The 15,422-nt window shown below is 37.1% G+C and overlaps 3 protein-coding genes across 4 annotated transcripts in view; 2 read left to right on the top strand and 1 right to left on the bottom strand.

The window, feature by feature from the left end:
* LOC107754689 (caprin-1-like) overlaps positions 1-4,304 on the top strand; it is a 14,068-nt gene extending 9,764 nt beyond the window's left edge. The window contains exons 12-19 of one of the 2 annotated variants that reach the window (XM_016571244.1): positions 64-116; positions 197-307; positions 394-522; positions 1,242-1,395; positions 1,493-1,693; positions 1,818-1,924; positions 2,022-2,082; positions 3,656-4,304. In XM_016571244.1, coding sequence (XP_016426730.1) covers positions 64-116; positions 197-307; positions 394-522; positions 1,242-1,395; positions 1,493-1,693; positions 1,818-1,924; positions 2,022-2,082; positions 3,656-3,720 — 881 coding nt within the window. In that variant the 3' untranslated portion in view covers positions 3,721-4,304. The remainder of the gene's footprint in view (positions 1-63; positions 117-196; positions 308-393; positions 523-1,241; positions 1,396-1,492; positions 1,694-1,817; positions 1,925-2,021; positions 2,083-3,655) is intronic. The other variant, XM_016571245.1, reaches the window with a different exon arrangement.
* A 731-nt stretch (positions 4,305-5,035) lies between these two features.
* Positions 5,036-11,588, bottom strand: LOC107754687 (nucleobindin-2-like). Its single transcript, XM_016571243.1, has 13 exons — positions 11,430-11,588; positions 10,758-10,898; positions 10,447-10,554; positions 10,228-10,360; positions 9,968-10,071; positions 9,138-9,323; positions 8,963-9,053; positions 8,817-8,875; positions 8,584-8,676; positions 8,381-8,468; positions 8,149-8,321; positions 7,974-8,034; positions 5,036-5,768 (listed from the first exon to the last, which is right to left on the bottom strand). The coding sequence occupies exons 2-13, from the start codon at positions 10,896-10,898 to the stop codon at positions 5,521-5,523; spliced, it is 1,485 nt and encodes a 494-aa protein (XP_016426729.1). The 5' UTR covers positions 11,430-11,588; the 3' UTR covers positions 5,036-5,520.
* A 1,125-nt stretch (positions 11,589-12,713) lies between these two features.
* The window catches only part of LOC107754686 (40S ribosomal protein S13-like), a 7,262-nt gene continuing 4,553 nt past the window's right edge, over positions 12,714-15,422 (top strand). Inside the window, exons 1-3 of the mRNA XM_016571242.1 lie at positions 12,714-12,815; positions 13,401-13,449; positions 13,529-13,607. Coding sequence (XP_016426728.1) covers positions 12,793-12,815; positions 13,401-13,449; positions 13,529-13,607 — 151 coding nt within the window. The 5' untranslated portion in view covers positions 12,714-12,792. The remainder of the gene's footprint in view (positions 12,816-13,400; positions 13,450-13,528; positions 13,608-15,422) is intronic.

The following is a 15,422-nucleotide window of genomic DNA, read 5'->3' as shown; positions in this document are numbered from 1 at the left end:
ATCCCCAGCCCAAAAGGTTGCTCTTTTAATGTTTTTTTTTTTTTTTTTTTTTTGCTCACACAGAATCCCGACTACCCCAACACAACGCTCTTTCTGTGCAGCCTGAACCCACGCAAGTAAGTTCAATTAGCAGAAACATGCTCTCAAGTGGTTTCTGTCTGAAATGGCTTTCCTAAAACTCTGTTTCTCTATCCAGGTCCCGATGGTCTCGGCTCCAAATGAGGCCTACTCCTCCACACCCCCTCTCTATCAGCCCCCTCATAACTCGGAACCCCGGCCACAGACAGACTCCATTGACCCCCTGCAGGTAACCGCATACACCGCAGTGCTTTCGCAGATGCTGTGTGTACACTATGGCTTAGATATGTGAGTGATGTAGGATATACACCCTAGGTCTCCATGCCCCTGTCGTCTGAGCAGACCCCCACCCCTTCCTCTCAGCCCCAGGTGTTTCAGCCTGTCTCCAAACCCCTTCACAGTGGCATCAACGTTAACGCAGCTCCATTCCAGTCCATGCAAGCGGTAGGCCTCAACCTGTCTACCCCACCCTCTCCAAATTCACCCCATCAGAGTTTGTCTCTCCATACTGCTTCTGTTCTGTTTTTCATGCTGTGTAAGGGGCCGTTCACAAAGAACACATTTTTGCATTACGTTATGCAGTTTTTTTCCATTGGTTTTCTATGTAAACAAGCATTGCACTGACACGTTTGATTGTTCTGCTCATGTCTTGCATCTTTTGTAGTGTCTTGATGAGGTCTTCTAGAAACATGGCCTTCAACCACAACTTTAGACTTTACGGTTATTTTTTCTTTCTTTCCACTGCCCCACATCTAGCATTTTTAGATGCAAGAACGCATTCTGTGTGAATGGCCCTTGACAGGCTTGTTTTGTTAAAAAGGACATTATGAACTTGAGCCTTTTGAGTTTATCATGTTCAAGCCTGTTGTACATCATTTGTGGATGAGCCGTTACTTGCATGACTATAATGGTCAGTTTTTATCAAAAAAAATCTTTGTAGTTTTCATCTTTGTGTATATAATTTATCCTGTTTGTATATCCGTAATCTCCTTTTAAATGTTTAATGATTTATTTACGTAATTTTCAAAACTGATTTTTCCCTTTTTGTGCCATGAAAACAGACTTAGAGCCTGACATGGTGTAATAAGACCAAACAATAATGAACTTATTACATGCCACATGATAGTTTTGGATATGATTACATGTTTTCTCTCCTCCATTAGGTATTCAATATGAACGCTCCAGTTCCTCCAACCAATGAGATGGAGTCTCAGAAGATTTCCAGTCAGTATCAGAGTAGCTACGGTCAAGGCTTCAGCACACAAGCCACCCTTCCAACTGAGCAGCAGGAACTGCCTCAAGAAGCCCTGCAGTCAGGTAAGAGAATTGCTGCTACATTTGTGCCATTTTATAGTTTAAAAAAAAACTACTATATCTAATTGGTTTATAAAAATATTTTTTGGTTTCTTTGTAGTTGGCCCTTTCCATTCTCAAGACCAAGGTATTCCGTCTGCAGAGGGACACCAGTCTGCATCTCAGCAGCCCTCGGGGCAGGGTACAGGGTTTGGGCGGCCAGGTCAGTCCTTTTACAACAACAGAGCAATGCCACGAGCTGGGCCCAGAAATCCCAGAGGGGCTTTGAACGGCTACCGTGGACCATCAAATGGATTTAGAGGTGAGCCAAGACTGCTTTAAATTATAACAAAAATGCTATTCTGAAATCCAGTGTAAAATGAAAATCTGAAAAAATTCCAGTGTAAAATATTACAATGTTTTTTTTTTTTTAAATGTATGTTTAGGTGGATACGATGGGTATCGCGCTCCATTCCCGAACACTCCAAACACCGGATACGGGCAAACTCAGTTCAGCACTCCGCGAGATTATTCCAACAACACCTACCAACGGGTAACTTCAAGAAAACGAATACTGTGTAGATTTGAGAAGAAATATGTGCATTACCATAATAGAATAGGTTTTAAAGTCCCATGTGTTTTCTTTCCAGGATGGATATCAGCAAAGCTTCAAGCGAGGAGCTACCCAAGGACCTCGAGGTTGCTCTCGAGGTAATGCTCAAGCGATGCGATCCTAAAATCTTTGGGAAGACTTGTTTCTTTTTGGCCACTTTGAACATTCATTTATTGAGAATGTTTCCCCCAGCCCATATTTTTACTCCTATCAGTGTTTTTTTTTGGCTTATTGATTCAAGTAAGCCCACTTTGATAGTTTTAATATACTAATGTGTTTTACAGAGACACAGTGGAGAGCTGAAACTGTCAGTGTTGTGATTTTTCAGCCAGGTCGTGTTTAAAACATAGACATTCCTGTAAACTTGAAAGATTTTCATTAATTTATTTTTTTTATAAAATAAAATGCAAAAAGAAATCTGCCACTGTCGGTCCAATCCATAGGAGTGTTTTTGATATTTCGTTGGCCTGCCCCCCCCAAGGCATTAATTTTTTTTTTGTTCACCCCATATTCATTTGAAGATTTTTTTTTTCTGCTGTCCTGCCCTTTGTATGCTCATGTCACTCCTTGAGAGAATGTTTCAATAAAGATGTGTTGCATTACCTGCTTGTCTGCCGCTGCTTTCTTTTTGCTCTCCATGCTCGAAAATCCTCTCACCTGTCCTGTGACCTTTTGTCTGCTGAATTGTTGGAGGTTGACTTTGTTTCCTTTAGTCTTCTTAAGGGGAGGCAGGTGATTGGTCTGCTTATTGGTTGTTTTTTTCTGCAGCTCTGTTTGCTTTTCTGCCTCTTGCGTCATGTACTATATCCTGCGTTCCAAGAAGATTAAGAGTCTCATTTAATTAGGTGTGAAACATTAATACAACAACATGGCCCTAAGATTGCCTCCATGATCTATGATGCTGTTCCAAATGAGTCCATTGCCGGTCCATGTTGTTCCAAACCTGTATTTTTTTTTCTTTCATAGAGGGTATGTATGTATGAAAAAGAGCTGCAAGAACATCTGGCAAAATATTTCCTTTTGTTGCCATCAGAAGTAAAAATATGGGTTTGGAATGATATGAGGGTGATTGTGGCAAATTGCCATGGCTAAAAAATACATATTTTGGGGTGAACTATTCTGTTCAGGTCTTGTGTGACCTGAACATTAGCAGCTATGTGTTGGATTGTACATAATTTTAGGAAAGCTAAAACAGGGTTTTACAAAGAAATAACCTGAATACTCTGGCATGTGACTATTTCAGAGAATCCTGTTAAGAATAATTATGTTGCTACTGACATTTTCTCTAATTGTTGCTTAAAATGGTTTACGTTTACTAAATTTGCAGTGCTTTTTATCTCTATGATGTCATTTCGCTTTTGTTTTTTCAAAGTCTAGTTAAGAACAGCCAGACTGTTGCATGTTGCACTACAGTCCACCTGTGAGAGAATTTGAGTGCTATAATGATATATAGAGCTGTTCTGATGAATCTGTTGTTGTACTTTTGGGATTGATGGTTTGCATTTAACACTTGTAGTATAAGATACATAATGTACATACTTTATGGGTGTTTTATGATCAGAATACCATTTCAAAAGCGTGGAAAGTGCTCGTTGTAATTGGCCCTGAAATCATTGAATGTGACTAGACTATTTATCTCCACATTGATTTTCTGATGTATTTGGGTTTCAGGACGAGGGGGATCATATCGGTCCAGCAGAGGAATGGGTCCCATGGCTGCCCAACAGACCAGCTAAACCCAGTCCTTTAGCCATTATCAGCCCTGTTCCACCCCTTTATCTCCTCCACCCATTTGGACTCTCAAACACGAGCCGTGCCACTCCAGACCATGTAGTTAGATGACCGCATCTTAGCAAGTAAGGACACAACCAATGGTTTTGGGAAAATACAGTATCAATGAGACTATAGCACTCCCAGCACTGTAATTGCTCAGAGCTCTCAAAGCTTTCTCTCAATCATATGCTATTGCACAGCCTTTACACATTTGAGACAGAACACGTGCCTTTGATTATGGGTGTCTGGATTTTAATTGAGCTTGGTGGAATGACGACTTAGTAGCTGGGAACAGCCGCTAGATTATGAATGTGAAGTACACCGTATACCAAAGGCACTTCGTTTTTGGCCAAATGAACTGTTAAGTGAATGTGAAAAATTTACTTGTACGTACTGTATTGTGACGTGAATTCTTTTTTTGGCTCAGCCAAATGGTTTACAGGAAATACATTGTACTGTATGTGGCTGAATGACTGCTTCATTGTATTTCTTCCAATCAATGTTGATTAGAATTAATGCTAATAAATGTTTTTTGAAGGACGAGACACTTTAAAAGTTATTCTCACACGTTTGGTATGACGTAAGAGCAGAAAGAATCTTTGAAGCCATAAAATACTTTGTGCATTTAATATCTTAAACTCTTAAAGCACTCTTGTGCATTTAATATGCAGTTTTTTTTATAGATATTTTTATTTATATATGTATATATATATGATTATCACAAATGGTTTTTGATGGGTTAAGTATAGTGCAACAATAAATTTGTGTGGTGTGTGGAATAATTAAAATGCACTTAAAGCTAGTTTTGGGTTCAGTGCAAGGTAAGCACAATAGACCGCATTTGTGGCTTCATGTTGATTAGCACAAAAAAAAGTAATTAGCACAAGAACAGTTTCAATAATATGGACAGATGATGTAAACAATTAGTGTGAGGTAAATTGGTTCCTAAACCTTTTTTTTTGGATGTGTACAGTTATTTTCAATTTTACAACTTTTTTTTTTCTTTTGCCATGATTACATTACCATAAACACTACAAATTTAAAAATGATTATTTAAACATCTTTACAATTCAAATTATACACAAATTTAACAGAATTAATGCAAGTGCATTTGTAAAAATACGGTAAAAGCTTCACATTTATGCTTTTAAATCCTCCATAAATTGTCCCCATTCACTATCATTGTAAGTGCCTTAATTTTTGCTTTAATTGAGCTTAATTTGTACTGAACTGAATTGAAGTAATTGCATGTGATGTTTGTAGTTCATAAAAGAAAACTTTTTTCCAAATAGATTTCTTTATTGACTTTACTCTTAAAGTTCCCCCTGTAAGCAACAGTTAAACTCCAGAGTAGCCTTAATCAATTAAAAACTTCCAGTACAATTCAACAATATTCTGATACCACACAACTAGGTTTTAAGTAGCTCTTCATGGCCATTAAAATTTCAGAAAAAAAAATGTCCAAAACAAAAGCGTACACACAGACATCCAATCCACTGTGTTGGAAAATAAAATATCCACAACGTATGTAAAAGATATTTCAAATAACAAAAAGAAATCAAACACACTTACATCAAACAGCAAAGTCTGCATTAAATGTATTATATTTATGAAACCACCCAATTCCTTACTAATTAAAACCGCAGCACACATGACCACAGGTAATCATTGACTCTTACTGTGCAGGAGGTACTTTTTGTTGAAGTCTCTGGTGCTAGGTCAGTTTGTCCACACAGTCACGCAGGAAAAACCATATGTCCATTCTATGGCACATTGTTGTGGTCGAGGGGCATCTGTGGAGAATCATGGGGTAGGCTGTTGTGTCCTGGAGGCAGTGGCTGGTTTTCTTGGGGTATATTTTGGGGTTCCTGTCCTAGATCCTGTTGCTTTTGGGGTACATGTTGTTGCTGTTCTGGAGGGATATCTTGGTGTCCTGGGGGCAGAGGCTGGTTCTCAGGGGGCACAGGAGGTGGATCATGTCCTAGTGACTCAGGGACAGCATTTCCTTGCACTGTTATAAGAGATTTAGAGTATTTTGTATTATTGCCAAGAATAACAGGTTACACTTCATATTTAAAACTACAGTGCATTTGCCAAAAAATGTTACTTTGAAAATAAGGTGTTACACTTAAATGTTATGTATAACATTTAAGTATATTTGCCAAGAATGTTGCTTTTAAAATCAAGGTGTTACATTTAAATGTTTAAAATTCAAGTATATTTGTCAAGAATGTTCTTTTAAAATCATATTGTTACATTTACATTGAGTCATTTTAGCAGACGCTTTTATCCAAAGCGACTTACAAATGATGACAATAGAAGAAATATAAGTGTTGAAGGTTTCACAGAGGAGGTTTTGGACACTTCCTTTCACTTTTTATCATAAATCCGAAAATGCTGTAACAGCCGTAAAAAATTTTAGGAACAAAATGTAATATAAATAAATGGGATTGACATATGAACAAACCTCTCTGTAAAAAATGGAAAGTCTGGTGTATGTAAGTGCTACTGAAGTGGGAATGGTCGGCTCAGTGCATGAGAAAAAATTTATTAGAAACAGCCTTTATAGAAACGTATTTTACCTTTTTTTTTTGTTACTTTTCTTTCCACTAGTCATGTTTGGAGGCAAAATAGCCCTAAATCTCCATATTGACCAGTGCATGTAAAAAGCATAATATTTAATTTGGCTTTAAAAAGAGGTTTTTCTTTAGGTGGTGCTGCCTAAGGAAATGCTCTAAAATTAAAATATTGTTTACATGTGATATTACAGTTGTGTTGGAGGACAAAATGGTCAACCCTATTCACACTGAGGGTGATGACAGTGAAGACTCCATTACCCACATTATTACATTTAAATTTAAATGTTTAAAATTCAAGTATTTTTGTCAGGAATGTCCCAATTAAAATACGTTACATTTTAAATTGAAATGGTTAAAATTCAAGTATATTTAGGAATAATGGTGTGGCTATTTTTTATTATTATTTTTAATGTTTTTTTTATGCTTTAACAACCACAACATTGGAAACCCTGTTAACCCACTGCATACAATAACTGATATAAAGTTTATTTAACCATCTCCACAATATTGTTAAACTAGAATAACATGTCAGTGGGTCTCACACAGGGTTTCTACAGACATGAACAAGTTACATTTAAGACTTTTTAAGACCTTTTTAATACCACCTTATATGAAATTTAAGACCTAAACCTGTAATGGAAATACACATTATATTACATACATACAGTATATGTAATATTTAATGTGTTTAACATAAAAAGAAAACAAAATATCATCGCTGTAATAAATTATATTTGTATTGTACACTGTATTAAGATATACAGTGAACTTTTCATATCAGCAGACAATATTCCATGCAAAATATCTCCACAAAAGCATCTCATCATCAAGATCTGTGGTGGTGTAAACAATTTATTCTGAAGCAATATTTGTTCTATCAGCTTTTACATACTTAATCTGCATATTTTTATTTACCTTTACAAAGGCCTATTTTTACAAATGCATTAATAATGTTTTCATATATTAAACATAAAACGTTGAATACTGTTATTTGAAATTATTTAAATAATAAAAAGGTACTTTAAATGTGAAATTAAAACCGCCAGTAGGTGGCAGCAAGTCACTGTTAATAAATGAGTCATTGCGATTGAACCGAATCAAGACAGTTGATTCATTTAGAAACAGTTGATTCATTCAGAAATGAAACACCATCATGTTGCTCAGAGACGCAAAACAGCGCTGTGGCTTTGTTTGGAATTATTTTTGTTGTCGAAATAATGCAAAAACAGGCAATATGGTGTCTAAAACGTAAGTCTCTTAATTAACATCGTTTATTGAACTGTTGTAATAAAAAAAATAAAAAAATCAATGTCACATTTGTAATCATGGTAATTTTTGGAGAAAAAAAACAGCACTCTTCATGTGAAATTGATTAACTATATGAAGTGGTATAAATATACATTTTCTGCCCCCATGTCTTGAATTTTGTAATCATTGTAAATGTATTTTAATAGACTGAATCATGCAGTGAAAAAAAACACACTAAATGCGTAAGGCCTTTTATTAGGAAAACGTTATTTAAGACTTTTTAAGGACCAGCGGACACCCTGTCACATTTAAACCCAGTGTAAGAATAGCTTGGTAATGTAACCTTCACATGTATCCAGTTATATATCTGAAGTAAAAGTATTACTTACGATGCATCTCAAGTGGAGGTGGAACCTTCTGTGTTTTTATCCGCTCCATATGCTCCACAGCCTGACAAGGAAGATGCACAGAACAGGTTTTTTCATTTACTTGTTTTAAATGACTCTTCTTGGTTATTATTTTTTTAATTCAATGAGCAGGTACGAGACAAATCAGTTCAGTTACCTGCTGCAGTTCTATTTTCTGAGCATTGAGCTGCTCCTGCTGCTGCTCCAGATCCTCTCTCTGTTTCTGAAGGTCAGCTGCTTTCAGATTTAAGTCTTCCTCCTGCCTGGCCAACTGCTCCTCAAACTCTCTCATCTCTTCTTCAGTATATGCCTGGTTCTGTTCTAGAGTCTGGGGTCATCCAATAGCCCAAGATAATTATTACAGAAAAACTTGAATGCCTTTAAATACCCCCAGCTGTCTGGTTCAAGAAACTCTTTTTTCTTTGTGGCAACCAGGAACTCATCTAAGGACACCAGTCTGTCTTTATTAGAGTCAACCTGTGAAGGCCAGAAGATTACAGATTTAGAAAAAAATATTTTTTCCCCAAAGATCTTCCTGAAGTTGCCAGGTCATACAAAGAGAATTGGTCCATTATTATAAGCAGAATTTAACCTCGTTCATGACGTGTTCTCTCATTCGCAGCCTCTCCTCCTCCATTTCAACCATGTCGTCCTCTTCATTAGTGGGATCATAGATCTTCTCCAGCTGAAAAAATAATCACATTAGAAGCCATTTCATTGCTACTAAATAATAACTGAGCATTTTATAACTACAGACACTATTTTATATATGTTTTATTTTTATTCTGTGGTGAATTATGCAATTGTTATAATTACACTGCATACCTCTTTCGTGAAAAGGGCTTCCAGCTCTTGTTCATCAAAGAAGCCATCTCCGTTTGTGTCTGCAAAAAAAAAATCGAACAATATTCAGCATGTCATTTTAGCATTCTCATATCCAGGATTCGGCTAAGCTATCAAAAATATTTTACCATGCAGATTGAAGAATGTTTTGGGGTCAAAATCTTCAGGGTCAAGACCATCAGCTTCTTCCCACACTTCTTTGAGCTGATCCTTGCTACCCTACAGACCAGAATATCAGAGAAACATGAGCATATCCTCAATGAAATCGCAAACATCAGGAGAAGTTCATACGTGCCGACTCACGGGGTGATTGACTTTAGGGTGATCAGCATGTTTTTTCTTCATCTCCTCATAGTGCTCCTCTTCTTTCCTCCTGCCCTCCTCATCAAGTGTCTTCAGGTGTTCCTGTCTCTCATGCTCTTTCATCATCTCGTACCTTTTAAATTCTTCATGCCGTTCCTTGTCGTAGTTCTCCAGATCTTTTGTAGCCTAGATCATAAATATGACTGAAATATAACTGCTTGACATGCTTTCATCTTCAGTTATCTTATGAATGTGAAAAGAAGGAAAATGGCCCTGAGATGTTTGCTAGAATGTACATGCTGACCTTGGATTTAAAACAAAGAATATTACTTGATGTTCTTTTTAAGTGCATATGGAAGACTCCAGAAATCCTTGAGAGTGTATTAGTAGGATGCAGTTCAAAAACGTTTTTAACTGGTACAGACTAATGCGCTATATTTAGTGAGAGAAACATAATTTTTGTACATTTTTACCACTGCATTCTGTTAAATGTACAGTATGTTTAGAGGAAAATTCCCACCTTCATAAAAAAATGTGAAAATATTACGAACTTTTTTCTAAATCGCTGTGAAATTATTAAAATCTTTATTTACCAAGTCATGGAAATGTATTATTATTTATTATTATTATACTGTATATTTGCCTCAATTATATGCAATAAGAAATGTATTTTAAATACTAAATATATTTGGCTGCTTTGTTTTTGATCTTAAGGATTAAAAGCACCAAAATCAAGTATCAGTTAAAGGGAGCATTCAGGCATTCAAGGTGACAGCCACATAATCAAATGAAGTATGATGGAAGCTGGGTAACTGCAAGTAATGACGTACCGATTTGATGAGTCTGTCCAGATCCTCAACCTCAAATGTATGTGGGTTCATGTGGTTCAGATATTCAAACTGTTTGAGTAACGCCTGGTGATCTACTGCAATATCTGATAAACATGAGACAGAACGGTGTTCAGAGAATGTTCTGAAGACCCATTTGGTGTTTATGGTCTGTTCATTCATTAATATGCAGTTATCCCTATGTAGGAGAAATGACCTCAAGCACTTATTCAACTGTAATTATTTTTTACAGCCATTCTTACCATTCCCTCCTTCAATATCTTGCTTGGCTTTGATCAGGGTTCTCAGACGGCTGACCTCTTGCCTTTTAAGTTCATCCAGCTTGGTTCTCACATGGTGGCTGACAAAGTCAAGCTCTTTAGCCAACTTCCCTTGCTGAAATCAGCAGGAATGAACAGATTAGCTCTGTGTGACCTTTGATTTGTATAACACAACACAAATAAAGCCATGCCGTTTCTTACCTTTATATCTTCCATGTCTGTGTTGTGCAGCTTTTCTCTAAAATGTTGATCTTTTTCAAGGAAATCGATAACTTCCCTGAGATAGCGGTCATAATGTAGTCCAGTGTCCTACAAATATAATATAAATAATATGAATATATGAATGGAATATAAAGTGTGCTTTTTTTCTTTCAAAGTAAATGATTTCAAAATTGTGAGCTTATTGCCGCACAGAAATAGCCATGCATATTTATGCTTCCTCACACTAAAAGACTACTTGTTATAACTTGCAGCCAAAGCTTATTTTGTAATTAGCTGATCAAATATCTTACCACACTCTGGGGAGGCTCTTTGACTGTTTCCTCTGGGAGCTTCACTTTAGTTTTATCTATGCTTATTGGCACTGCCTTGACCCAGGACAGCACACTCGCCAACATAAGGCAGCTGGCGAGGAGCCCCTTTAAATAGGACATCTGGAAAAATCAGCACGCGTATGTATGAAACATGAGACGGAGATGACAGCTCTATCATATTAGATAGCGATACTGTCTGGTTGTACCGCAAACCCTAGTGAGTTGCCTTCCATTTTTGGGATCATATGCGAACCTGGAGATTCGAATCGAAATATTTTAGACATCGCGATTCGAATAGCAATCGAACGGGTCTAGGTAGGCAGCTCTATAGGGCTTGAGACACAGCCAATGATTGGCAGATCAGCTCTCCAATAAACCCCGTTACTAAGGATAAACAACATTAACAGGCAGCTAGCGGGTCACTATATTAAAGTGACACTCAAAATATACATGGTTTTGTCATATTGCATTACAGAAATGTGGTTCGAAAGGGTGGCTGAACTCGATACATAAAGGCTAATTTCATTAGCTTTCATTTGACAGTGAAGTCTATGCCAGACGTTATTGCGAAACTCGCTGGACATTTAATAAGTGAAAAGTTGAATTGTTTATACTCTATTTGGGTTAAGGCAATTAAATAATGGCACTTACGGTGTCAGATCGGTTTCTATCGAGCTATCTCGGGTGTTTTCTGCTTCCTTTCATTACCGGGGCTTCCTGACTGTCCGCTATCTTGGACTGATGATGATGACTTACAGAAGCGGAATCAGAACAGCTAGCGAGCTCAGCTAACAGAGAAGAGCAGCAGGAGGAGACAGAGAGCTCGTCCGTCCACGTAGATCAAGTACAGCGCTCGACTTATATATTGGGGTTTAGTGATATAGTTTCTTATGACACAGGTAGATGGCTTCCTGAAGGGGGCGCGTGGGGGCTCAGAAAGCGAATCTTCCGCTCAGTCGCATTCAGAACTCATGACCTTTTCTTTTAAACCATTTGTACACTTGAAGTATGCTAGATTAAAAAAAATGTTACTTATAATTGTTGGTACAGTACATGCGAACAGAACATTTTCCGAGTAATATCTATAAAATATATTTTTACTTCCTTATATATAGATTCATCACAAACGCCTGTGATTGGTCCATCCTGACCAGCGCTGGAAAATGTTATGGGTAACACTGTAATGCGTGTTATCTTGTGTTTGGATAATAATAATAATGGATGTTTGAATAATAATTAAAACCCATATAACGACAATAAGAAGCTTACATAGATAATAAGCTTAAAAAATACACACTGAAGAGTTCTAAATAGGAGAGTTATTATTTCTCAGGGCCGCTAAGCTCCGCCCATTGTATAACTCTGTTGGATGCTACTGTTCTATTCGTTTATTCTATTTCTATAGCATGCTTACAGTGGCAAGGCTTTTCTTATAGCGCCTCCAGCCGGTGGATATGAAAGGAGTGGTGTATTTTTTTTAACAAACGACAAAGCACAACGCGTATAACAGGATGACAGTAATAAACTAAATGATGAAAAATGCAAAAAAGACAATAAAAACATGAACCCATTACATCACATAATGGACAAAATTATAATGGGATTTTATGCCAAAGAACCGTTCTAGATCAAATCCAAAATGTTTATTCGAAATTAGAGAGAGAGAAGAGTCTGTATGAAATATCATTTATGAATTTAAAAATGATATAATTTAAATTTATTTTTATGCAAAATGTAATGACGGACTTATCTGGATTTATTGGAAAAATATGCATTTTTCCAGGTCAGATGACAGAAAAAAAACAAAACAAAACAAAAAAAGTATATAAAAATACCATGTTTAACATAAACTAAAGTCTGAAAAAAAGAGAAAAAAAGCAAAGCAAAGAAAAAAAGACTTGATCCTCAAATCAACAGACAGGAAGAGATATTTGATATCACTTCCGCCTCCGTTCTTCACTCCCTCTCGGCCTCAGCTCGGTCTTTCTCTTTCCTCGCTCTCAAAGCCGCCATCATGGGTCGTATGCACGCTCCTGGGTAAATGCTTATTTTTCGCTAAGAACACATTATATGGGCCACACTACCAACCCAAAGTACTGTTAACTCTGTATAACATAGGCGAAGTCTGGAATGTGTATTCCATTGGAGCTAGAAAAGAGTTTGAGAAGTCCATTTAGTCCCACGTTCTCTTGCTCTGAAGCGTGATCGCAGCACATGTAGAATGAGGCGCTGCGGTACGGACACACTTGAGGATCTTTTCATACCCATTCAGTTACAATTTGTCTGCGCGGTCTGATCTGGTATCGTGTCGCTTATTTTTACATAACCCACGTTTTTGTGTGTCCGATGTGTTTGGTGTTAACAGCAAGGGCCGATCAAATCACCTCCTAAATGGGTTTTATGCATTTATCATAATTTTTAATAGACTAACTCTAATTTAAAGTTCAGCTTGGTTTAAGATCCCCTTCCATTCACTTACCTATGCTTTGTATTACCTGCTGTCAGTCATGTTTACAGTTTAGCTATGTTTACAGTTTAGCTTACTGAAGGTAAGTTTAGAAGTTGTAATTTAATGTGTCATTCTGGAACATGCATTGAACTGTTAAATGCTTTATTTTTCAGCAAGGGTTTGTCCCAGTCGGCACTGCCCTATAGACGAAGTGTTCCCACAGTAAGTCATCCGATTCTGATTAATAATGCCTCTCTGATTTGTCAAGGCTGTTAAAATATGCAACTATTTTGTATTTTAGTGGCTCAAACTGACATCTGATGATGTTAAAGAGCAAATCTTCAAACTGGCCAAGAAGGGTCTGACCCCCTCACAGATTGGTAAGTTCTGACTGATATTAAAGGAATTTTAACCGAAGGCAGTCAGATCCATCATATAGCAGAAATTTAACAAGATTTCTTATAGCACATTTTATCCACAATGGTCATACAAAGATAAGTTTGAAATCAATTAAGAACATTAGTGGAAACATCAACGAATATGAATAAAATTAATTTAATAGAATTAGGGCTGTCGTGGTGAAGGAATTTCTCTTGTGGTAATTTTGAGTGGCTCAATAGCGCGGTGTGCGGTATTATCGCCATATATAATCCGTGTGTTACGATATAACGAGGTCATATTCAGAAACCAAATAGCATTGAAACAGGAAGTGAAGTAAACAGAAGAGAATGATCGACATAACAGAACATAAACCTGACAATAAGATTGTTAGGCTATTGTTAGCCTATATGTATAACAGTTCGTTCTGATCCTCGAATCCGACTGGACAAGAGACTTTCTATTGATATTTCCACCTGCGCGCGTTCTAGACGGGCTGTCAGTCAGTGCAGTTACAGTGTTGCGCCACAAGGTGGTGGAAAGGGACTGTCTTTGAGTGAGTCTTTAAACCGTTCATTCAACTACACGTTCAAAAACGCTGATTCATTCAAAGAGAGACGAAATGAAAAACGCTGTTGAAATCATTTTAACTTTGAGCGACACGTTAGAAGGCTCAGCTGACCAATGCGTCGATGCTAAGACAGAGATTTGGCTTTCCTTGGACATGACTACCTATTTTCACAAATATATATGACTCACAAGTAATCGCACATGCTCAGTTGATCTCTCTCTCATGCGTTGTCTGTTTAGGCTTAAGTGCAAATCTACGGAGCCTCAGTACAAATCAGCATGGTACACATTATCATTACTAACTTATTTAATATTCAGGACACATGCACGAAGTGTAAAACGAGAAGGGCATAACCCTATGAAAAAAGAAAACACGCAAAAATCGCGGTTGCTGCGGTTCTTGCATTCCTCTGCGGTTTGCTCGTCAATAGCGCGGTTATCGCGACAGCCCTAAATAGAATTAAAGGGGTCATATGACATTGCTAAAAAAGAACATTTAGTGTAATGAAATGTTTGCGGTTTAACCCTTTCACACGTGAGTTAAAAATATTCTAGCTGAGCCCCCAGCGTGTTTTTTTTTTTTAGGCGACCGTTATTTTAGAATGTATCGCCTTATTGTTTCCATGGTGATGCGTCATGCTTGTCATGTGACACAACTCAGCCACAACAGCTCTGTATGACACATAAATCGCTTTTATTTCATTTTTCCTTTTTTTATGCAAAATATTCACAAACATGCTCACTATATTATGAAATATCTGATATTCCGATTCTGTAATATGTGCAAGTAAATCTATGTGGTAGTTTAAACCCTTTTATAATGACCGTGTTAGTTGATCTATACCGGGTGATGGGCGCCGCCATGTAAGTTCGTGATGAATCAGAGCTGTTACAACACGTAAATTCATCCTCTCCTCCCGAAACACGTTAAAGTAAGTCTCCGGTAAACTGGGAGAAGAGCAGAGTAAACTTTATAGTTACCTACACAATCTGTATATAATATCAATAAAAACATGTCGTCAGATTATATTTTTAAGGATGATTATTGCCGTTTCCATAGACATCAGCGTGTATTTTACAAACTGTAAATGTATGGTTTTGCTAGTACTTACATGTATTTAAATGTCTGAAACCTAAAATAAGCATTATATGGTTGAAAACACTGAATATTTGTGATAATATGACAAGCGCTTGCATCCGATCTGGCTCCGCGCCAGGCAAAGCGCGAAAGCGGATTTAAATTCAGC

This window comes from Sinocyclocheilus rhinocerous, unplaced genomic scaffold (genome assembly GCF_001515625.1).
Source record: "Sinocyclocheilus rhinocerous isolate Xijiao unplaced genomic scaffold, SAMN03320098_v1.1 scaffold742, whole genome shotgun sequence".
In the NCBI taxonomy this organism is placed as follows: domain Eukaryota; kingdom Metazoa; phylum Chordata; class Actinopteri; order Cypriniformes; family Cyprinidae; genus Sinocyclocheilus; species Sinocyclocheilus rhinocerous.
The sequence above is the reverse complement of the archived record's forward strand: the minus strand, read 5'-3'. Positions and strand labels throughout refer to the sequence as shown.

Coding starts and splice junctions, on each gene's coding strand:
- LOC107754687 (XM_016571243.1), bottom strand. CDS start 10,898: ATGTCCTATTTAAAGGGGCTCCTCGCCAGCTGCCTTATGTTGGCGAGT. Junction 10,361..10,446: donor CAGACATGGAAGATATAAAG/GTAAGAAACGGC, acceptor TGCTGATTTCAG/CAAGGGAAGTTGGCTAAAGA. Junction 8,035..8,148: donor AGAAAATAGAACTGCAGCAG/GTAACTGAACTG, acceptor CTTCCTTGTCAG/GCTGTGGAGCATATGGAGCG.